This window comes from Gekko japonicus, unplaced genomic scaffold (assembly GCF_001447785.1).
Source record: "Gekko japonicus isolate JY-2015 unplaced genomic scaffold, Gekko_japonicus_V1.1 scaffold233, whole genome shotgun sequence".
NCBI classification, from domain to species: Eukaryota; Metazoa; Chordata; class Lepidosauria; order Squamata; family Gekkonidae; genus Gekko; species Gekko japonicus.
The window spans coordinates 1226222-1251320 of record NW_015165242.1 but is presented as its reverse complement, the minus strand read 5'-3'; the positions used below and the strand labels follow the sequence as shown (position 1 = coordinate 1251320).

The 25099-nt window shown below is 42.9% G+C and overlaps 1 protein-coding gene across 1 annotated transcript; it reads right to left on the bottom strand.

The window, feature by feature from the left end:
* Positions 1 to 261: 261 nt before the first annotated feature.
* Positions 262 to 19299, bottom strand: HMOX1 (heme oxygenase 1). Its single transcript, XM_015410035.1, has 5 exons — positions 19118 to 19299; positions 18552 to 18672; positions 9195 to 9686; positions 3159 to 3267; positions 262 to 1005 (listed from the first exon to the last, which is right to left on the bottom strand). The coding sequence occupies exons 1-5, from the start codon at positions 19126 to 19128 to the stop codon at positions 869 to 871; spliced, it is 870 nt and encodes a 289-aa protein (XP_015265521.1). The 5' UTR covers positions 19129 to 19299; the 3' UTR covers positions 262 to 868.
* Between the last annotated feature and the right edge of the window lie 5800 nt (positions 19300 to 25099).

Genomic DNA, 25099 nt, shown 5'->3' with positions numbered 1-25099 from the left:
CTCTTTTACTGTTTTTGAAGAATTGCTGCAAGTTGAACCGATCTACCTGACGAAGCCTGTTCATGAAACATGTAGGGAATTTCGGAAATTTAACTGTAATAAAATATATTATTACCTGATTTTTCACCATTGGCCTTGGCCTTATTTTTTATCTCCTGTGACTGGCATGCCTCTTTATTTTCTTGTTTGCTCAGCAAGTGACATTGTGCATAGGCACAACATCAGATCAATCACCAAGAAAACACCAGGCTCTGATAAAGGACAAACTCCATTTGGTCAACTCCCATGAATGTTTAATGGTTGTATTTTTGTAATACACAGCTTTAATAGTGGTGCATATAAATTATAGAGACAAATAACAAATGCAAGATCTTAGCAGCATTATCAGGATGCTGTCTTTATCCCCCACCCCACCCCCAGCTGATTGCTGAATCAAAACTCGAAACGTGCTTCAAAAATAGAAACATACAGTTTTAAACTAGTTGAAACGCTGTCCTGTATCTCAGTACCAAGAGAAACAAGCCCCTCAGCATTAGATATTGGTCCAAAAGAAAACACTGGACAAAGAACCAGCTCTCTCTCTCTCTCAGCTGGCAACTTGTAAGTCATCAGTCTTTTTGTCTTTGCATCTTCTTGTTTTAAGGCATGCCAGATCATGGCATTTCAGGATGATTAAGAGAAATGTTTCCAACATAAGAGTTTGCATTCTTTGAAAATCAGTTATGAAATAGTCTATATTGTTAGTAACAGTCTTGCTCAGACCACCCTAGGCTGAGGAATCTCAGCAGGCCTTTCCTTTGCAAGGGAAAGATCTGTTAGTTTTGGAAAAGGCAGATGCTGGTGAAAAACCATTTCAAGTCCTTCCTGTTCACATAGCATACAAGCCCACAGCCACTGCTGTTCCTAAGAAGAAAAGAGCAAGAACCCAGCGCAGGAATGGTGTGCTGGGCAGCATATCCTTATGCCACATCTGTGTCCGCACATTTTCCACTGTGGCAGCTGGACCTACATCGACAGAAATGAAAGACTTGTCAGGCTGGAAACCAGGTGAAGAGCTTTTATTTCTAGTCTGTTAGTGATGCTCCAGTGACACTGATAATATTACTGGATGCCAGAGGAGCAGCCACGCCGGATAAATGATCCAGAAAGATAATATTACAGATCAACTTGATAAACGACGCTGCACAAACAGCACGGAAAACTCATTGCTAGACAAACCCTTACAATGGAAATTACTAGGAACTAAGAACTTCCAAAGACGTCAACCACCAAAGTGAATGTTCTGGTTTATGCTACATTTCATAACCAAACTGTGCAAGGCAGAAATACCAGGAAGCTGGGGTGCCAGCGTAGGGGAACTGAAAGAGAGGAACTTTAAAAGGGTTTTTTTTTTCTAGGCAGAGGAGAGGTTAACAAAAATGTTTCACTAGAGATGGGCAGGTGTCACCAGTGCAGTTGATCTCTGCCAGTCACACTAAGGTCCCAAAGATTCTTAAAATAGGAGGACCCTCCCACCCTCCTGAAGATACAGTTTTTCCTTTACTTGCAAGCTGTGGAGTCTGAGCTACTGGCATTAAAGTTGTGAGTGAGCAATTTGGCTGCTGCGTAAATTAGTCTGCTCTGGAGCCCTCCTTCCTGAGCTACGACAGAAGTGTGTGAGCCAGAGGCTAAAAAGCTGTGAGCTAGCTCACACTAACTCAGCTTAGAGGGAACACTGCTAGCAGCTGTGGCCTAACCTGTGACAGCATGGTTGTGCTAGGGTTGCCAGCTCCAGGTTGGGAAATACCTGGAGATTTAGGGGGCAGAACCTGGGGAGGGTGAAATTTGGGGAGGGGAGGGACCTCAGCAGGGTAAAATGCTATTTCCACCTTCCAAAGCAGCCATTTTCTCCAGGGGAATGGATCTTGGTTGTCTGGAGATCAATTACTATAGCGGGAGGTTTCCAGTTGCCACCTGGAGGTTGGCAACCCTAGGTTGTGCCAATGTCCTTACAAAGGACCTCACCTCCTGTTGCCTCAGATGACTAATTACACCAGGGCAAGCTCTCCTGCCTTGAAGCCGCCCTGAGCCTATCGGGGAGGGTGGAGTATAAATGCGAAAAATAAATAAATAAGATCCTTGGGCTTCCATATAATCCTGTCAAGAGCTAAAGTGGTGAGTTGTGGAAAATTGGTCATCTATAATCCTACTTCGCCTCTACTACAAATGTAAATGTTTCCTATCTGTTTATGTCTCGCAGCCAAGGAATGGTATATAGTTTTGTGAAGGGTCTAGAGATCTCTGTTAGAGCCTCCCCAACATATTCAACAAACTATGGTTCCTTGGATTCTTTGGGGGGTGGCATGGCTGCTGAAATGGTTTGACATTGATTCCAAAGCAGTCTATACAGGGCCGGATTAAGGCCAACTGATGCCCCTTGGCTGTTCCAGTGCTTAACTGACAAGGCATTAAGACTCAATGGCTGTGGTCACACACATTAAATAATCCACTTCCAATCCACTTTCAGTGCACTTTCCAATTGGATTTTTACTGTGTGAACTGGCAAAATCCAGTTGGAAAGTGCATCAAAAGCGAATTATTTAGTGCGTGTGACTGCAGCCAATAAGTGCTGAAGGTGAAATAAGAGATTAAAAATTCAGTTTTCTTCCATGCCATCCCCCAGGCGAGACCCGGAAACTATATTAAGTATAAACTGTAAAATAATTATTTAGTTAACACTAAATAGCAGTAAACAATAAAAGCAACCCCCCCATCTGTGGTGCCCCCCTTCCCTTGATGCCCTGAAGCACATGCTTATTTTGCTTAATAAGCTGAATCTATAGTTGCAGCATAGATGGACACCAAACCATCTGTTTAGCACATCCCTAAAATGTCAGCCAACAAACTGCAAATGCAAACCAGCAAAAAAAGAATGGCTTTTTTTGTTACCAAAAAAGTGCCAGCACTCATATTGAAGGCTGCACTGGTTTCTCTCAATTCCCCCCTAAGACCTTCAAAGAGCCCCCCCCCCCCAGGTGCCAGTACTGAGTACCGGTGAGTATCACTTTAAAAAAAAAACACTGACAAAAATAAGGAAAATGAAGGGATCAGTCATGTGTTCTAAGAGACAGATGTAAGCAATCCAACTGAAAGAGTAGAAGCCTTTTAGAAATTCTTACTGTGTGGTCTGTTGATTCCTCTTGTGTGAAGCTCCAGCTTTGGTAGTACAGCACTGCCATTTGCTGATGGTTTTCCTTGGCTTATCAGCCTCTGCAGTTCCTCAAACACCTGGGAAGATGCATAACAAATTAGTTTTCTTTTCTTTTTTTTGAACTTTTTTATTTTTCCCCACATAGTATATTCATACATATACTGCTTAAGATATACATATACATGTACTTCTAACATTTGTGAGTCTATCATTTACTGTTTTCTTTTATCCTTTTATATACCCTATACCAACTTTCCTGAAATATTTTATCATCTTTTCCTTGTAATATTACATTCAATTTGTCCATTTCTGCCACCTCCAACAGTTTCATAGCAATTTCTTCTCTCTTTGGTATCTTTTCTTGTTTCCAATGTTTTGCTATTAGTATTCTGGCTGTTGTGAGAATATAAGTCAGTAAGTATCGGTCATTTTCTTGGTGTTCATTTGGAATTATATTTAACAAATAGATCTCAGGACATGGTTTTAAATTAATCTCTAAGATTTCCATTATTATATTATTTACAGTTTGCCAAAATTTGCCTATTTTCCCGCATCTCCACCACATGTGGAAAAAAGTACCCACATTGGTTTTACATCTCCAGCAATTTTTACTTAATTTTTTGTATGCTTTCGCTATTTTTTCTGGGGTCCAGTACCATCTGTGGAATAGTTTAAATATGTTTTATTTAAAGGTTACTGCTCTCATTAATTTTGTAGTTTTCCATATTTTAGCCCAATCCTCGAGTCTTTCATCCACATAATCATTGAGGTTTTTATTGCTTCATCTTGTAAATATTCATCTATTAGGAAATTATATATTTTTTGAATTAATTTGTCATTGGAGGAAAGCCATATTTTGTCAAGATCGGATTTAGATTTTTGAAATTCATCTGCTTTGTCTTTATTATATCTAACTTGTAGTTGTATTTGTTCCCACCAAGTGAGGTGGATATTTTTATTTTTTAAAGTTTCTATTGGTCTTAATTTATTTTGAGCATCCAGCAGTGTCTCATATGTCACAGCTTTTTCTTTAGTCATGAGTTTAGGATTTATAAATGATTCTAATGGTGACACCCATTTTGCGATTTTTATGTAGTGTTTATCTTTTATTTCTTTCCATACTTTTATTAATGCTGCTCTAAGAATATGGGCATGGAAATTTGTATGTATTTTATCTTTACCATACCAAAGGTACGCGTGCCACCCCATATATAAGTCATGGCCTTCCAAGTACAAGATTCTCCAGTTTTCTAATTGTATCCAGTCTTTAATCCATCCCATAGATGCTGCCTGGTAATATAAATGCCAATTTGGAAAACTTAGTCCCCCTCTTTCTTTTTTGTCCTGTAAGACCTTTAGTTTGATTCGTGCTCTTTGTGGATGCCAAATAAATTTTCTTATAATTTTGTCTAATTCCGTAAAGTATTGAGTTCTCTTCAAAATTGGTAAATTTTGTGCTAAGAATAAAAAGCGGGGTAAGATGTTCATTTTGATAGTAGCTATTCTTCCCATTAGGGATAAATGGAAATCTTTCAAATTGTGCAAATCTTTTCTTATTTCCTCTTTTAATTTATTATAATTATTTTCCAACAACATATTGTTTCTGCTTGTTAAGGTTATTCCTAAATATTTGATTTTGTTTGTGATTTGTAGTTTTGTAGCTTCTTAAAGTTCATTGATCACCTCTTGCGAACAATTTTTAGTTAGTATTTTCATTTTTTTGAAGTTTATTCTAAGCCCTGCTACTTTCCCGTAATCTTGTATTTCTTTCAATAAATGCAAAGATGAAGTCAATGGTCTTTCTATTATGAAAACTAAGTCGTCGGCGAATGCTTGCAGTTTGTATTCTTCATCTCTAATTTTTAAACCTCTTATTTTTCCATTTTGTCTTATATTATCATTTAACGTTTCTAATATGAAGATGAATAGTAGTGGTGACAATGGGCATCCTTGTCTGGTACCTTTCTGTATCTCTATCTTCTTTGTTAATCCACCATTCACTAATATTCTTGCTTGTTGTTTTTTATATATTGCTGAAATCATAGCCAAAAAGTTATTTCCACAATCCCACATTTCTAGTTTTGCTCTTAGGAAGGCCCAAGAGACGTTATCAAAAGCTTTTTCTGCATTCAAAAAGGTTAGTGCCATTTGTTTCTCAGGATGAGATTCAAAGTATTCTATTGTATTAATAATCGTTCTTATATTGGTTTTCATCTGTCTTTGTGGAAGAAAGCCCACTTGGTTTTGGTGGATAGTTTGCAATAGAACTTTTAAAAATCTTGATGTCAAAATATTTGCAAAAATTTTATAATCTACATTCAATAAAGAGATTGGTCTATAATTTTGTATTTCTTTCTCTTCTGGGCTCGTGTATCAAGGTTATAAGAGCTTCTTCCCAAGATTCAGGCATGGATGTTTCTCTAGGGATTTTTTGGAGTACTTCTTTAATGGTTGGAAAAATTTGTTCTTCAAACTTTTGATAAACCTCTGCTGGTATTCCGTCTGGGCTGGGTGATTTATTCTTCTTTTGTTTTCTTATCGCCTCTGTTATTTCATATAGGGTAATTGGATCATTCATTATTTTTCTTTGTTCATCATTAAATTTTTTTGTATTTTTTGTATTAGGTAGTTTTCGATATGTTGTGGATTTTGGGTTGTTTGGTCACAGAGATTTTTGTACTATTGTTGTATTATTTTTTTAGGTCTTCTGTATTATATTTTAATTCATGGTTTTCATCCATTAAAGCTAGAATAGTTCTCTTTTCTCTCTCTTTTCTCAATTTGTAAGCTAACCATCTTGTAGGTTTGTTGGCATTTTCAAAGTAAAAATGTTTTGTATATTCTATCTTTTTGGCTATTTCTTGCAGCAATAGAGTATTCATTTTATGTTGTAAGAGTTTGATTTTTAGTCTTATATTTTCTATTTTAGATAGTTTCTTCATTTTATCTTCTTCTATCTTTATTTTATTTTCCAGTTTTCGGAGCTTTTCCTTTTGTTGCTTCCTTTTCCAAGCCTCTTGGTTTATAAACCAGCCTCTCAATACTGCTTTGAACGCATCCCATATGATATTGATTGATGTTTCTGTTGATGTATTTCTTTTGAAATATTATTGAATTTCTAGATTAATTTTTTCAACAAATTTTTTTATCTCTTAATAGGTTCACATTTATTCTCCATCTTGTATTTTTTTCTTTTGATGGATTATACCTACTATTCGGCCAGGCATAACTCCTGGTCAAGAATAGATATGGCATGGATCTCTACTGCAATGGTAAAAGAATTAAATGATGCTGAAATATTAACAAATACTTATGCAGACCACAATCCGATACAACTGTCCTTCCATCAAAAGAAACAAATTAGTTTTCTTACTATGAACCATCCTTTAACTTATTCCTCTAGATCTAATGGAACTTCACAAAAAGCATTTTAGGAAAGCTAGACAATCCTCCGATATTCCTGGCTTTCCTACTGAGATAAACCTGAATTTGATACTCACAGTAGGGAGACGTTGCAAATGTGCTAGTACACAATGAAAAAAACCTTGGTATTTACAGTATGTACACTATATTCGAGATCCAAACTACACACTACATATAATATATGATTACCACAGGGTCTTTCAGCTGCAAGTTCCCTGTGGGAACTCAGTTGTGAAGGGTTAGAAAAGGACTTAGAAGAGCTAAAAGCACATACAAACGTCACTGCTTTGGAAGAAGAGAAAGGGGGCTCTGAGTCAGGCCTCCTCCACATGAAATAATCTATTATTCTTAACAATGGGATTACAATTTGTTTCCATGCTAGCCTACTGTTATGGAATCATATCAGTTTATGACAAAGAAGGACTAACCTGTTTTGAATTTACAATAAAATACCGCACAATTTCATGGGATGCAGCCTGCATGTAAGCCGCCCTGAGCTCGCGTAGCGGGGAGGGCGGGGTATAAATTGAAATAAATAAATAAATGAACACTGCCTGGATTTGGGGGGGAGGCAGGGGGGAGAGTGAATCCAACATGCAGATGCAACAGTTTTTGTCCATCTTGTCATCTGGGGAGGGGGGGGGGGAAGCATAGGATGTATGTAGGATTGCCAGGTCCCCTCATCACTCCGGCAGGGGGATTTGGGGGGGGGGCGTTCCGGTGGTAGGCGGGGTCTTTTTCTAAGGTTCTTTTTGTGAGCTGAGCGACCGCCCCTCTCCCTTCCTCCTGCTAGATTTAAAGGTCCCTCCAGAGTGGGCCACATGGTCCCCACTGATCAGCTGAAGCCCTTTAAATCAGGAAGGAGGGGAGGGAGAGGGGTGCCTGAGTGGGTGGCCGCTCTTGAGGGCAGGGCTTGGGGGTGGGGTTTCCCCTGCCAGCCAGCTGGCTGGGGGCAGATTGAAGCCCCCAGAAGTGGGGGAACCCCCACCTGGACATGGGGGCTGGCAACCCTAGATGTATTTCACCCATCTCACATGTCTCTTGTCGCACCTATTCCCTCAGTACACTCTTTTGAACATGTCATCACTGGCGGGGCACTGTGCAGCAAGCCTTTGGTCTTTAAGTTTATTGATTTAAAGTTTCCTTGAATGGAATTTGGAATCTGTACTCCACTTTCTGATTTGCCGAAGCAGAGAAGTCCCGATCTGAAGGGAAAACATGACATAAAGGATCCAGGCAAGTCTTTTGTCCTACTTTTGCAATGCATGAATGCTGTTGCTGGGGAGGGAAGGGCATGATTCATTTCTCAAGAAGGAGAGGGTATGTGAGTACATCTAGGTAGCAACTGTTTTTTCAAAATTTGCCAGCCATTCTTGGTTCTTTTTCACTTGTATGTACATTTATCCCAGAAAGGATGCATATTCTAACAAATCTAAAGTGTAGGCAGTTTTGAAATGAATAACTGCAAGCTTTGATATTTTCAAAGGAAAAATGGTCATCATTTCCCCCCCAGCATGCCTTGGGCAACTTGAGATCTTTTGGACTTAATTGGGCACCAATGAACTTTCTGTATTGCGTCTTAAGATGTGATAATATTTTCTGTAGGTATTATGATACTGTTCCTATTTGGATTTTTCTCCATCTCGGCCAACATCCCCACCCCCACCCCCCAAACGGCCTGCATATTCTCCCACTGGAAAACTAACGTGTTGCAGAGAAGACTTCCACCATGTTTTCCACAGGGAATATCTCTTCCCTTCCTTCAGGGATCAGACTGGCCATATAAATTACAGGGAAGGTTACCAGTTGACCGCTGCCCTGGAGGGCCTCGGGTAGCCTGGAGCAAGTAGTGCTAAGCCCCAGTCACTTTGCCAGTGCAGCAGGGCGCCCTTGACGAGCAACAATGATCAGTGTCTTCTCACCTGTTGCCTCCTCCTGCACGGCAACTATTTAGCAGCAGTCTGAGAGGAGGCAGTGGGTAAGATGATGCACTGTTAATAAGCGCTGCTAACCAGATCAGAGCCAGGTGGCCTCCGGCAGTGCTGGCTTGTTGCACCACAGGGATTGCTCAGCTTGGCTTGTTTCTGGGACCTTTTAATTACCCCATCCATCCCTGCCCCCCTTATTCTTTTATATTTAATCTTAGAAAGTGTTCTCTGAGACCTGAAAGACAGTTATAACTCATAACCAGTGTTCCCTCTAAGCTGAGTTAGTGTGAGCTAGCTCACAGTTTTGTAGCCTCTGGCTCACACAATTTTTGTCTTAGCTCAGGAAAATGGCTCCAGAGCAAACTAATTCATACAGCAGCCAAATTGCTTGCTCACAACTTTAATGCCAATAGCTCACAAGGTAGAATTTTTGCTCACAAGACTCCACAGCTTAGAGGGAACATTGCTCATAACGGAGATATTATTTCACTATCTCTAGTTCAATATACAGAAGTAATTTCTCAGTGGAAGAACTTTGTTGAAGCTCTTGGGAATTTTTATCGTCTCCTAGAACCATTAACAGAAATGTCATCTTGACTTTGAACCCAGCTGCAGCCTGCACAATGGGAGAAAAGAGATGGGCCATTACTCACTTCAATATCCAGCAGGAAAGATTTCTCGGCCTCTTCAACGATTCTCTTCTCGGTAGCTGCATCCATAGGGAGCGTGTTCATCCGAGCGCGATAGAGTTGCTTGAACTTGCTGATGTTGGTGACTCCAGGGAAGTCGAAAAAAGCCAGGCCTTCTCCAGTTTTGGGCAGATTAAGAGACTTCTGTGCAATCTTCCTCAGAATCTGGCCCCCAGAGAGATCTCCCAGGTAGCGGGTGTAAGCATGAGCCACCAGGAGCTCAGGTTCATACTGGCCAACGTGATGGAGCCTGTCTACATACTTCTGAGTCGCCTCGTGGCACTGGATCTCTCGTCTCCATGTGGGGCCATAGAAATACTCCAAGTCTTTCTCCAAAGCGGCACTGCGATTCAACTCAGCTGGGAAATAAACAGGGGCGTAGACTGGATTGTCCTTATTCCTCTCACTTTCCTCCTCCAGAGCCGAATAGATGTAGTACAGGGAAGCTAAATATAGCTGGAAGGGAGTGGGAGTTGGGGGAAAAGAAAGCCTTAATTTCAAGGTTGCCATTTAACCGTGCGGACTAACCCTCCATTTTACATAAAAGCATTACTTATTTATTTCGTAAACTTCCTGCTCTCTTACCCATATGAGTTCACAAAGCGACTACTGACATTGGCATGCAATAAATAACATAAAGCCGGAATAAAGCCAATAAAATGTAACACAACACATAAAAATCAAACCAAATCAGCCTTACAATTCAATATCTAACAGGATTAGTTAGCAGGGGACCCCCCCCCATCAAAAAATAGAGAGCAATCCTAAGCAGGTCTACTCAGAATCCTATTGAAGTTTACTTAATGGGGCTTACTCCCAGGAAAGCTTTGTTAGGATTGCACTGTCAGCAACCAACAGCAACAAAGTCAAAGAGTTGGACCAGAAGGAATCGCTTTACCTAGCATCTAAAATCAGATTAACTAGACACCAGGCGGATGTCTGTGGGGAGGAAGGTCCATGAAAGGGACACCACCACAGAGCAGCCACCTTTTCCAGCAGCCACCCACCTTACTTCAGAAGTAAACAGAATAGGGTTGCAAACCTCCAGGTACGGCCTGGAGATCTAGAATTATAGCTGTCACCAGACTAAAGAGATCAGTTCCCCTGGACAAAATGGTTGCTTTAGAGGGCGGCCTCTATGGCATTAAACCCCACGGCTTTCACTTGCTTCCCCAAGCCCCACCCTTCTGAGGCTCTACCATCAAATGTCCAGGAATCTCCCAACCTGGAGTTGCAACCCTATGCAGAGAGAAGGGCATGCCTTTATTAGTGTACTTATTGTGTATATGTTAAACACATGCAAAGTTTGTATTCTACCACATTTACCATTTCACCATCGCTATTCTAGTAAAATGACAGGTAGGAAGAGGTGTATAACAACTAATTTAGCAGATTCATTTAGCTCCAGATAATGTAGTGCATTTGGGGTAGTATTCGATGTCTGCTCAGTCTTAAGATGACTACCCACAAATGGTGCTCTTTCGTTTCTCCATACCTTAAACAATTCTTGTTTTGTTTTACATTGGGGTATAATTATCCAGTGCTTCTGCCCATTTATGGATCAATCAAAGGGGGAAGTGAAGGGGAGTCTTTTCGATGCATTTTGGTTGACTCCAAATTAGACAAAAAAACGTTTCTAGAATATTTAATGCTCTTTAAAAAGCGCTTTCATGAGGGCAAAAGACCTGTATTGACCGGTAATCGGAATGACTTGTTCTCTACAACAGCCATGTGGAAGGAGTTCATTTTTCAGTTTATCATGGCAGCCTGAGCGGATGATCAGGAGTAGACCCTTTCCCGATTTTGCCTGTGCTTCATAGTATTTTTTTAAGCCCAAGAGCTCCTTCCTGCATTTCTAGATTCCATGCTTGAAAGTTTCCACATGACTCAGGCTGTTTTTCCAGCACCACAAACAGTTTGTCTCTGACATGATTGGGTCTGAAATCCTTGGGCATCCACCCGCCCTTCCTTCTGCCCTCAAGTGTGGAGCCAAGATTGAAGGTTCCCTCATTCTGGGAATTGTTTGATCTAACCACAGCGTGCTCTAACCACATCTGAATTCTAGCACTGTAACAAAGTGGGGTTTCATCTTGATTAAGAATCCCAATTACTGTGAGAGAAACAAACCCCATTCTGAAAAAGTGGCCAGATTAGGATGTCACAGCAAATTGTGGTTCATTTATACCAAAAAGCCTTCAGCCTTGGCTGTGCAGGTATTTTCACTTCAGGTGTGTTCATTTTATTTAAAAAAATGTTGGTTGGTTCACGATATCTGAATAAAAACTCCGTTATGCGTTTAGGCTTTGCACTGTTCCTAGATCTGTAGCTGTGAGGTTGTGAGTTTGAATCCTGAAACTGCCCTGCAAAATGGAAAGCAACTGAAATGTACAGCCACCCCATACACAAGGGCAGAGAGGTCCAATTTTAACAGTAAACAGACACACAGATTCAAAGGGAAGGCTCCTCACACAGTCCATAGTTTACCTTCCCATAAACTTATCTCTCCAAATGTCTGAAGTCTTGATATAGTAGCTCAGGCAAAAACATTTGGAGACAGCAGGGGGTGGGTTTATGGGGAGGGTTCTGCCCTCCTCAAGAGCATGTTCCCTTGGCTCTTAAAACTGGATCCCATCCCTCCTTCTGTGTCAATTGGACAGAAGTCCTATGTTTAAACTCATGGAACTGCCACCACCGCATTTAATTTGGCCGTCTTCCCCACCTGGTTGCAAAAATGTGCCCTTGCCACAAAAGCAGGAGACAATGGAATGGGAATGGGCAGGAGTGGCATCCACTACCACCACCCTGGGACAGAGTTGCCAGCTCTGGGTTGGGAAATACCTGGAGATTTTGGGAGAGGAGCCTGAGGAGGGAGGGGTTTGGGGAGGGGCAGGACTTCAATGAGGTATGATGCCATAGAGTCCCCCTTCCAAAGTGGCCATTTTCTCCAGGTGAACTGATCTCTGTCACCTGGAGATTAGTTGTAATCCCAGGAGTTCTCCAGCCACCACATGGAGGTTGGCAACCCTGCCTTGGGACCCCCGACACCTAGGGCTTCCCATTTTTTAAACTGGGCTCTCCAGCTGTCCCTTTAATATTTCAATCTACAAGCAATTATATAAACTGATGTTATTTAGCTCCATGCCATGAAAAGCTTCAACTGCCCATTCCCATTCATTAAATCTCTACTAAAGGACATTTTTTCTCACAGCCACCTGGCAACCTTATCCACAGCCATGTCAATGCATGTAATGCTGCCAGGAAAGTCAGTAGATCAGACTCTGTTACTCATTGACGCTTTCCTGTACTGAGGAAACGGCCCCTATTTCTACACTGCTGCTTTACAAAATTGTGTTTTTAGTCCTCAGATTGGGTTGCAAAATGCAAACAGATTCATTTCAAATATTGAAGTTCCAGGAAAGGTGACAGTCTGGAATATTGCCCAATCCTTTGAGAAAACACTGTGAGAGTGACAAGCCAAAAAGCTCTTGCATGGCAGCCATTTCCACTGAAATAAATAATAATAAGTTCTAAGTAAATAAATAAGTTCTCTTATGATTAGTCTTGGGGGTACAGAAAAGTTCCAGCTGCCCATATAATTCCCATGCACCAGTGTTCCCTCTAAGCTGAGTTAGTGTGAGCTAGCTCACATTTTAGTCTCCGGCTCACACATTTTTGTCTTAGCTCAGGAAGAATGGCTCCAGAGCAAACTGATTTATGCAGCAGCCAAATCGCTCACTCACAACTTTAATGCTAGTAGCTCACAAAGCAGAATTTTTGCTCAGAAGACTCCACAGCTTAAAGGGAGCATTGCCATGCACCCCAGTGGGAATCCTGTGGCTGATGGCATAGCCACACAGCAGCTTTCTACAGGTTAGGTTTGATGCCTGTGCAAGGAAGGTGGGTACCTGCAAATGTCAGGGTTGGGGGGGGGGGACTTTTAATGGACTACAGCATTATTTCAGTTCTGTGCCTGTTCATCCCATATTGGCTCAACAAAGCCTGTGTTTTCAGTGCACAGAGATGGGGCAAAGAGAAACATGGGTAGGACTTGAAAAGCATCCAGTGTGTGTGGCTGAGACATGAGTCCTGCTGGATCAGACTAGTAGTCCATATAGTCCAGCATCCTGTTCCACACAGGGACCAAAGTCACCCTGGAGGATCAGCAAACAGGGCACAGAGGTCAAGATGCTCCCCCAGTGTTGCCTCCTAGCACCAGTATTCCAACATTTGCTGCCGGTCTATCTAGAGATTCCCTTCCACCATTATGGCTAGTAGCCACTGATGGGTCTTTCCTCCAGGAATATCTAATCCAATTTAAAGCTATCTATACTTGTGACCACCACTACACCCACTGGCAACAAATGTAATTACGTACTCCCTTTTGTCTCTCTCAAATCTATTGCACATCAACTTTATTGAGTGCCGTACAAATTCTAGTATGGGGGTGGGGAGTTCTCTTTATCCTCATTCTCCACCCCATGCATGTTGTAAACCTCTTTTTTATACAGACATGCACTAAATACACATCTATCCCAAACAGCTATCTGGTCACATCCTACATTACTTCATATACTTATCTTTAGGCAGCCATCAGCACAGGCCCACAATTACATGTGACGTTCCCAGATTGCATTTGGGTGTTCATGTTGACATAAGGGCTTGTTGTCAACAATAAATAAGAAGCTCCCATGCATCTCATCATTAAGAGGGAAAGTTTAAGGCTTCCCTTTCCTTTTGTCCACAAATACTGTCCTCTGTACCCAACCCACGTGCTGTGCGATGTGGAACATCTGCAGCCTAGCTCACTACAGCAAATGAAGGAGGGGTGTGGACAGGACAGGACACGAGAGGGAAGGAACCGCTATTACTTCTCCAGTTTAAATCACTAGTTTCAATGGGACAGTGACTCTCCATCAATCTGAAGGCCAGGTGGGAGGAGAAGCATTATATATATAATCATATTTATGATTACGTCATACAAATTTCAATATATTGTTTGTGAGCTAGAGCCTCTGAGGTTAAGCATATTTAAAATTCAGATTCACAGTTCTGAAAATGTATGTCATGTGCTGGATGAGGACTGGGGAAATCTGGTTTCAAATCCCCACTTGTCATGTTAGGTGGCCTTGGGGTGTCATTCTTTATCAGCCTAACCTACCTCACAGGGTCATTGTGAGGAAGTAATGGAGGAGGGGAAAACCACATATGCCACCCTGAGCTCCTTGGAGGGAGAATAGGATACAAGGGCAGTAAACGAATGAATCAGCCAAGAAGAAAAAGAGATTGAATTTATACCCCGCCTTCACTACCCAAAGGTGTCTCAGAGCAGCTCACAAACTCCTTTCCCTTACCCTCCCCACAACAGACACCCTGTGAGGTAGGTGGGGCTGAGAGAGCTCTGACAGAAACTGCTCTTTTTTCAAGAACAGCTCTTATCAGAGCTACAGCTTGCCCAAGGTCATCCAGCCAGGTGCAAGTGGAGGAGTGGGGAATCAAACCCGGTTCTCCCAGATTAAAGTCCGTGCACTTAACCACTACACCAAACTGGCTCTCAAGTTGCTGGATGCTGGTTCTGAATCCTGAGGTTCAAAATGTACATGTCTTGGTGTGTGTGTGTGAATTATCTATTACCCACCATCCTGTGCAGTTATTAATCCGAGATGAGGGGAAATGACAAGGAAAGAGGAAGTCTGTCTTTTTCCCTTCCAAATATACCAACAAATATACATGTGATAGGGCTACAGCCAGTCTTGGCTTCCCAACAAGTTTACGAGTATGTTAAGCAGGGGTCAATTTCAGCTGCAAAACTACACAAAGGGTTAAGCCTGCTCTCCCCCTGCATGACGGCTAGCTCACAGTTTTTTAGCCTCCGGCTCACACATTTTTGTCTTAGCTCAGGAAGGATGGCTCCAGAGCAAACTAATTTATGCAGTAGTCAAATCGCTCGCTCTCAACTTTAATGCCAGTAGCTCACAAAGCAGAAGTTTTGCTCAGAAGACTCCACAGCTTAGAGAGAGCACTGGACCTAACTGCCCATTAAAAGATTTTGCCAACATTCTCTGTCATCCGTTACCATGCCAAATGACTGTTGCTTCTACAGTATGTATCTGTAACTGGTTTTGAGTTAGATAGATTACTGAGTCATTTATGATATGCCATGCTTGTAATGCTTTCCCCTCCCATCTATTTGGGCTGGGTTTTTTAATCTGGCACTTTAAAAAAAAAGGGAAATCTTCAGGAAATGGAAATCTAAAACGTCACTTGCTTGGTGATAAACTGGTCCCCTGAACCTGTCTCTCAAGCATTTTCACCATTGTTGAAATAGCTTCTCTATTCCTTCCTGTTGACTTTGTTAAATCTGTGTCCCCGCTTACTGGCACCCCATTATCCATTCAGACCTACACCTATCTATTATCTCAAACTGGTTCTACTGGACTGAGGCAGAGAATGTTTGGCTGGTTAGCAGCATTTAATTAGCTTGTGTGATTAGTGCCAGCACACTTCGGTAAATCAGAGTTTGCTCAAATTCAGAAAACTAGCTGGAGGGTTGCGCCCTCCTCTCTGAGACAAAACAATCCAACATTATGCAACAGAGATCAGGACGCTATATGCTGCCCGGTTGTTTTATAGGGTTGCCAAATTATTTTTCGCCGGGAGCGGTGGGCTCCCGGCCGGCGTCCTTTGCGTGCGCGCCGCGTGTGCGTCATCCGGAAGTGACATCACACGCTGGGGGCGGGGCCACGCCATTTGAGGGGAAAACTCTTTGTTTCCCCCTCAAATGGCGTGGCCCCGCCCCTAGCGTGTGACGTCACTTCCGGATGACGCACACGCAGGGGTGGGGGTTCCCCCGGGCCCCGATTCCGCGAGAGCTGGAATCGGGGCTTGAAAGCAGGGGGAATTCCGCCCCCCGGGGGCATTTGGCAGCCCTATTGTTTTAAGATGTACACTTAAGTTATTTTTGTGTAAACTTAGAATGTAATGTATTAATATGACAAACACATGTTTGAAAACACAGGTATCATAGATGTGAACTTGGTGGGGAGCCAGTATTGGTTATAGCTTCCCATTAAGTGCACATTTGGAGGCAAACCTGGATTGCTGCTGCATAAAATGTAACTAGCCCCCAAGGAGCTGTTGTACTTACTAGCATTAGCTAGACCAGATTGTCAGGGTATCTTCTTATCTTTATCCGTTTTGTTTTCCTCTTTAATGCTGGCTATATAACCCAAACACTTTCTAAATTACTCTTCTCCACTCCTGGCCTTTTAATTTTTCTTATGCAATCATATTCTACAGATTAATTACAAAGCCTGGCTTGGATCTACAGGTATTTTCTGCATATGGAAAGCATTTTTGTAGAGGATGTTTTTCTCCCCATACCCTCCTGCTGCAGCCCCAAATGCCTCCAACACTGCTCCTTGGGACAGAGCAATGGGGGTGGGTGGAGGTAAGCAGTGAGAAAAGGGGAAATCAGCTCCCACATGCCGAACTGTCCACTGGACCAAACCCCCCTAAACCTAGCAAGCAGCTCATAGGAGCATGTTGCTTTCAGGGTTTTCTTTGTGATTTAGCAGAATATCTCCTTTTTAAGGCTTTAAAGGGTATAATCATAAGTACGTAAGTAGCTTAGAAAAAACCTGGAGAGACCTATTCAGAATAAACTATTTTTAGGATTCTGGTACCAGTCCTGCTGATGTCAGTGTGAGAGTTCATCATGTCCCCTTGGAATCAATGTGACTTTATAAGTGAACACCTTACTTAAAAAAAATATTAATCTATATCCTGCCTATGTTTGAAGGAGCTAACGAATTCCAAGTTGCATTCAAACACAATCGTCACAGTAAAAATAATAACGATGATATTGGCAGCCATATAAAAAAAATCCTGATAATTATCTATATAGACAACTTCATTCAGAGGAAACAGGCAACAATTCCATATACATCTTAATCTGTAAATATGGAAAAGAGATGCTTTGCTCATCTTGCAGGGGACCACCAATGAGGATGATTTCTGGACCTCCTCTGGCATTCCCTTTCACCACTGGAACTATGAGACCTTGTTGAGAAGGTGTACACCTGGCTGGATGGGAGATCAGAGGGGAAACTAGCACAGGAGACATTATTTAGGTCATGCTTTTTGCCATTATAATACAATACAGGAAGATATAAGTGACAAACATTGCAATCCTAAGTAGTGACACCCTTCTAAACTCATTGACTTCAATGGACTTGAAGGCTGTAAGTGCTTAGGACTGCACTGAAAATTATTGAAACACCCAAGCTAGATCATCTGAACGAGATGCTCTCTTGACCTGCATGCATGAGGAACCACTATAATCCCTTTAATTGTGGTTTATATGGGTGCAATTTTTCAAACTGGGAGTTTAAAACACATGTTTAAGAGTTAGGTTAATGGCAGGGCCTCATTTAATTACTCTCAGCATTCCACAATTAAGAAGGTACATCTGTCCATCAAGCTCCAATTTTGATATATTTATTTCCTTCACTATGTTTTCCCCTGGAATTAAACCCAAACAAATAGTAATCATATAAACTAAGCTTGTTATTCCTGTTTGGTCCTTGGATCTGGTTAAAAACCTTCATCATGCTGTATACTAATTTACTGCTTACCCTCTACCTACATGTATGGACTGGTAACTTCCATTTCAGTGTGTGTGTGCACACAAAGTTGAATAAAACTTTGTTGGTCTTAACGGTGCCACTGGACTCGAACTTTGTTCATTTAAGGCTCTTGTTCAGGATGCTGCATTAGTTCAAACTGTTCCCTCGCTGACTTAGTAAACCTTTGGCCAGACAAAAAGTCTACTTTATTAATCCAGTGTGGGGGTCAAATAGACCCCAAAATAAGTAACAGAGATTTTTTAAAAAGCCTTTTGGGGGTTGCATTGTAAAAGCTACCAGTTGCCAAGAAAAAAAACAAGACAAGACTCCAACACTTTGGCAGCAAAGGAATAACAGCAGTGATACCAAGGAGTGAGTGTGTGTGTGTATTTCACCCTTTATGCTAATTTCAGTGACACTTTCAAATGGGGCAAAAATGGCCCCAACACCATCAGATTATGCACTGCATTGGAGGGGGGACACACGAAACACCACTGTGCAACTGACCTGGTTAAGGCTGGTGAATACATGGAATTGCAGAAGACAAACAACAAAGATTATCACACACCCACACCCACTTTTTTTGCACCAGTTTGAGGATTTTAAACTGGTTCAGTTTACTAGTGCAAACAACCATTGTTCACATTAGCAGTCCCTTCCCCAGTCCCCCCCCCCCCCCCAGCCAGGACCCACGTACCTTAAATTCCCGAAGCAGCACCTGCCCTCTCTGGAAACTCTTCATAAACTGTGTGTTCTCTGCCTGTTCATGCACCTCTTTGGTGGCCTCCTTTAGGGCTTCAGACAGATCTTGAGTTGGTCTGGAAGGGGCGGGGAAGGTGAGAAAAAGTTGTGGGAAACACACCAGTTATTATGAAGCATCTTCCAGTCCCTTTTCTGTATGACGAATCTGGCGGTCTATGTGGAAACAAAGATTCTAGGGAAGAGGCAAGGTGAGCATCTTGCCTAGCGAGGGATTGGAATGTCCCAGACTTCAGGGGGGAAATTTTCAATTCAAATTCATAACCCCCACCCCTAAAATCAAATTCCCGTTCTCTCTCCAAAACAAGAGTCTTGGCACCTTAAAAACAAATACACTGATTGCCCCCAAAAGCTTTCTTGTCAATGCCCACGTTGTCTGATGCATCTCTTCTGGCAAGCCTGAGCCACAAAGAACCTGTTAGTCTTCGCGGTGCCACAAAACTGTTGGAACTGTGGAGGCAGCAGCCCACGCTATCCCCCTTCCCTTTCCAGACCCACACTTACCTTTCTGCCATGGCTCTGTTTCCACTCCTCCGGCTTCTGGGTTATCCTTTCTTATTCTCCCCCCTTCTATGTTCCCGTCTCTCCAGCGTCTGAGAAACTTCTGGGTTAGGCAGCCCTTCGCGCGCATCTTTCTTTATACTTTTATCCCGGGATCACGTGCCCAACCCAGAAACCATCTGACCTCAGTGTACAGTTCGCAGGGCATTTGCAACATGCCTCTTTCCCCTCCCCACTGAGGGAAGCTCAACCCTGCCCTCCTCCTCCTCTGCTTCCTCCTCCCGGGAGGGAGGAGGGAAAGTCACCTGACGCATCTTGACAGCTAAGCTAAACAACAGGATGTCAAGGGACTTCTCCCTTCGCGAATGCTGGCACTCTGCCCAACTTCATTAACTCCTTTCCTTCCCTGCAGTCACAGTGTCTATTCTTTAGCCTGGAGTATTATTCAGATCAATCAAATTGTAGTTACTTATACTGTCACTTTCATACAAAGGCAAGATATCAGAAGAACACGATGGACCCGAGGAAGGCGAAAACTGCTTATAGTGTTAATAGATGCAGTAGTTTCTGGGTGTGCAAAGTATTTTAAAAATCCCCAGTCTGATTCCACGTATACTTGAGTGTGTGTACTGTAAGGTCAATGTGTTATCTGACTCCCTCCACATGTGTTCTGTAAAGAAGACAGATATGGTGGTATCATTATCCTATTTATTTATTTATTTACTTCATTTACAGCCCCCCTTCTCCCCAATGGGGACCCCAATTAGCTTTACATCATTTCCCCTCTCCTCCATTTTATCCGCAGACAACCCTGTGAGTGTGGTTAGGCTGAGAGAGAGTGCCTGGCCCGAGGTCACCCTGAAACCTCTGTGGCAGTGTGGGGATTTGAGCCTGGTCTCTGTTGGGCTACAGGAAGGAGCATGGAGATCTTCTGAAATCACAGCTGATCTCCAGGTCTACAGAGATCGGGTCCACTGGAGAAAATGGCAGCTTTGGAGGGTGGACTCTGTAGTACCCATTGGGGTCCCTCATCTCCCCAGGTTCCACCCCCACATCTCCAGGAATTTCCTAACTCAGGGTTGGCAACTCTAGACACTCTAACCACTGCACCACACAGACTTGCTTGAGCATTCCCCTCCCTGCTTTCCCCTGCAGCATGGATCCAAAGCAGTTCACAAAATACAAAAATACAATTTGAATAAACAAACAGGAGGACCACTCCCCCCCCCCTCTAACATCCTCAGCTAGTACTGGACCTGCTGCTGGCCCAGTTTGGTGTAGTGGTTAAGTGTGCGGACTCTAATCTGGGAGAACCGGGTTTGATTCCCCACTCCTCCACTCGCACCTGCTGGATGACCTTGGGCAAGCCATAGTTCTGGCACAGCTGTTCTTGAAACAGAGCAGTTTCTGTCAAGCTGCCTCAGCCCCACCTACCTCACAGGGTGTCTGTTGTGGAGAGGGGGAAGGGAAAGGAGTTTGTAAGCCGCTCTGAGCCACCTTTGGGTAGTGGAGGGCAGGATATAAATCCAATCTCCTCCTCCTCATTCAAAGCCACAGGTGAGCAGCTACAGGCTAAGACCCCAGCCAAAGATCAAACACATGGAGCAGCCAGCGTGACCAAGTGGCTAGAATGTCAGGGCAGGATCTGGAAGATACAGGTTTGAATCTCGACTCTGCCATGAGAACTTGCTGGGTGAGCATGGGCCAGTCACTCTAGGGTTGCCAGCCTCCAGGTGGGGCCTGGGTATTTCCTGGAGTTACAACTGATTTCCAGACTTCAGAGATCAGTTATCCTGGACAAAATGGCTACTTTGGAGGGTGCACTCTATGGCATTATACCTTGCTGAGGTCTGAATTTGAGCACGTCAAAAAATCAGAATTTGCTTCTGTGGACAAACTAGAATTCTAGGATGGCTTGTTCTCATCACAAATAAACGGCAGTTTTCTTTTTGACTTCTGAATTCTGCGAAAATCTCACTGAAGTAAATGTAACTTACTTCCCAGTAAGTGTGCTTACAATGGCAACCTACAAGCCATTCTAGACAATCTAGTTTTAAATAACGGGCACAGTTGTTGTTACTCATCTTTCCTCAAGATATCAGCTCACAGTATCTCCATTTCAGGAAAGCACCTATTGAACTTCAGGTGGCCAGAGAGCTACAAAAGGCACATAGCCCTGCCCTCCAAAGTTTGGTGTAGTGGTTAAGTGTGCAGACTCTAATCTGGGAGAACAGGGTTTAATTCCCCACTCCTCCACTTGCACCTGCTGGATGACCTTGGGCAAGCCATAGTTCTGTCAGAACTGTTCTTGAAAGAGCAGTTCTTGAAAGAGCTCTCTCAGCCCCACCTACCTCACAGAGTGTCTGTTGTGGGGAGGGGAAAGGAAAAGAGTTTGTAAGAGAGTTTGTAAGCCGCTCTGAGTGAAGTGTGGGGTATAAATCCAATCTCCTCCTCCTTCTCCAAGTGGTACTGACTGGGCCCATTTTCAACAAATAAAGTTTTCTGCAATCAGAAGGAAGGCAGAAATAATGTTGCCAACTGACTAGAAAAGGAAACCCAGCTTCATTTGACCTTTTATTGCAACATGATCTCCAGAAATAACAGCTATTTCTTAAGACGGCTAAATGTTCTGAGGCAGTAGTCCCGATTATCAGATGTATGGGATAAACCACGAGGAAAGCAGATGGCTGTCTATTGTTTGAAAGAGGACACTGGACTAAATGGACCCTTGGTCTGATCCAGCAAGGTCGTTTTTATGTTCGTAAAAATCAGCAAATGGGATGTTTCGTGGCATGGAGAGGGGCGGAACCACATACAGTTGAAGCTGAATAGGTGAAGGCTAAGTTAAAAAGTTGGTGACCGTGGGTAGAAATCAAATGGGAATTGTGGTATGTTAGGAACCTCTTCATCTACATAACTGGCTTCCTGTGGCTGCTCTAATGTGTAGGGCAGTGGTTGGAATGTTGCTCTAGGATCTGGGAGACGCAGGTTTGAATCCCCACTCTGCAATAGAAGCTTGTTTGGTGAACTTGGGCCAGTCACACACTCACAGTTTAACCCTCCTCGCAGGGTCGCTGTGAGGATAAAATGGAGGAGAGGAGAAGCATGTAAGCAGCTTTGTGTCCCAGCGGGAGGGAAAAGTGAGGTATAAATGGAAGTAAATAAATTAAATAATGTGGATATAGGACCACTCCAGTACTGAATTGAAGAAAATGCTTAGCCAAGGTTGAATGTCCCCCATTTGTTTAATCTAATGGGAAGTCACTTAATGTTAAATGGACCAGAGTTCAAGGAACTTCACGTTCTGACAGTGAACTTGCATTGGAGCTGACTCAGCTCTTAGCTTCCTCTAGAACGTCACTCTTCTTCTCTTTAAGCAACTGGAACATTCCCGAATACTCAGCCTTACCGCTCTAGTGCCTGGACCACTGTCCTATCGTGGTGTTGATTCTGAGAGATGAAATACTTATATCACATGAAATCCTTTAATAACCATGAGTCAAACTGCTGCCTCTCGTCATCTCATGCTTGGGTACAATAAAGTATCAAATATGTTGTTGACAGTTTAGTAGTCTCACATGTGCGGGCCTATTATAAAGGAATTCTCCTGCAGAGATGAAGTCCACATGTGAAACTCTGGATCACAAAGAGGTTACCTTCTGACAACATATTCACCTGTGTGGTCTAGTGAAGTCACCCATCTATGAGCATCGATGTTCAGTGTGCTCTTCTACTGTCACAGTGGTCAGCCAATGCGTAGGGACAGGAAAGGAGCGGTGTGGGGGGAATGCAAGCCTATGATGTCACAAAGACCCACAGTAGCACAGAGTGGGGCTCCAGGGCAACTCACAGCACCATAGCTATTCCTCTTGGAGTGAGTGCAGTTGCCTCCTTTTTCTTTCACCAACAGAACGTCAATGGGTCGATACATCTGAGGCAGAGCCTTGCAGTACCACTTCAAGGTGTTTTGTTACCAGAGTAATGGTACACTCATTGTCGTCTCCTGTGCCACCACTGGCCAGGCCCAAACATTGCATCAGAGGCTTGATTTAGTCCTACCCGGCAGAGCTGAAGGTCTGGGAATGATGCCTATTGCTTCTTGTACCAGTGATGGCCAGGAGGAGTCAACTGTACCCCCTGCCCCGTGGTGTGCTGGTATTCTCCTCACTGTGCCACTCCAAACAATAACTTGGATGGCTTGGTGACAAAACCAGCTTTCCAGATTTGGAATAAATACTCTCATCTGCCGCCAGGGTATTTTGAGTATTAGAATTTTATTTATTTTGCTTCATGGTAATTGACCTTCCTGTCTTCCCAGTGAGGACCCAAAGTGGCTTATGACATTCTCTCCTTGTTCCATTTTACCTCTTCACAACAACCTTGTGAAGCAGGTTTGGCTGTGTGACGGGCCCCAAGGTCACCCCCAGTAAGCTTTCATAGCAGAACGGGGATTCAAACCTGGGTTTCCGATGTCCTAGTCTGACGTGTGAACCAATACACCATGCTGGCTGGAGCAAAACATTCCTCAGATACATTGCACAGTCTAAAAGGGGTGAGAGGTAGTATGGCAATCCAATGAGAAAATATCACCTACTTAATCACTAACTGAATTGTGTGGCAGATCTCTTTGTCTTTTGTTACCATTATGCTTGCATCCATTTCCCCCCCTTCAAAAGTTTGGAGCTCCCATCCAGGCATTGATCAGGTTCACACCTTCTTTGCTACCCCATTGCTACATGATCAGATATTATATTCTCAGACCATTCACTGGGATTTAAAGGATATTCGTCCTTTTAGAGGGTGGAAGTGTTTTTCTTTTCGTGAAAATTGCATTAGAAGTTATGTTACAACAGAGCAAACCTGAAAAGCAGCTTTAGGCTTTCCTTCCAAGACTGGCTATTCCAGCTGCAGGGAGCAATGCCAAGTGATGGCCTCTCAGAAGGAAGCGTGACTCAGCAAAAGACCCCCCCCCCTTTAACAAAGACAGTGTGATGATTAGGACACATCATACGATGACACAGCAAAATGCAGCAGCAAAAGGAACTGCTGACTCGGGAAGTCCACACTGCATAACAGGAAAAAGCAACAGATTGTCAGGAAGTGGCAAGTTCTTTGCGAAAGGAATCAGAAGGTACCGCAATCAGTATAAAATAGAACGGAGAGAGATTAGCAATTCTCCAGAGTGACTTTTGTAGTTAAGAAGAAAGCAAAATGAGTTTCATCAGTGCTTCAGTAATTATACCCATGTCTGTTTGCAAACTCCCAGTTAATACCACCGGCCAGCCGTCAGCAGTCATTTAACTATTTACAGCTGGATCAAACATACAACTTAACTGTAATCTGCTCCTCCCCAAAAAAGAAGAGGAGGTGTCCCTTCACACCATATGGGTGGTCTGAATGTCCCTGCCATGCATATAAAAAAATAGAATTGGGTTCTGCGGGGGCAGGTAATTCCTTTGTGCAGCAGTACACAGGCGACTGCTAGAAAGCAGAGCTGTAGTTTAAGACAATCCGCTTTCTAGACCTCATGGTAATTGACATGATTTGTATGACAAATCTTACTTGTTTATCTTACAAATTGCAGAACAGAGAACAACTTGTGATGAACATTAGAGTACACAGCAAACTGTGTACTCTATTTGCCTCCTGCAAGTTCATTAGGAATAGCCAAACAGCATTCAGTCTGATGTATCCAATGTGTTTCTGGCTGTGGTGTTACATATTTACTCATAACTAAGGTTTATACCCTGCCCTTCTACTTTAAAAGGACTCAGATCGATTTATGTTTTGACTGTAGTCCCAAAGCCACGCACTTGGAAGGAAGTCATAGCAAAATATTGCTGATTGCACAGCAAGTAGTTTGCATTGTCAGGTTGTTTCTACATCATCTTCTCACATTGCTGGAAGAGACAGAGGGACATTTCTGTCTCGAAAATAAAGGAAGCTGTAGTTCAACACCCCCTTGTCCTGAAAGTCACCATGATG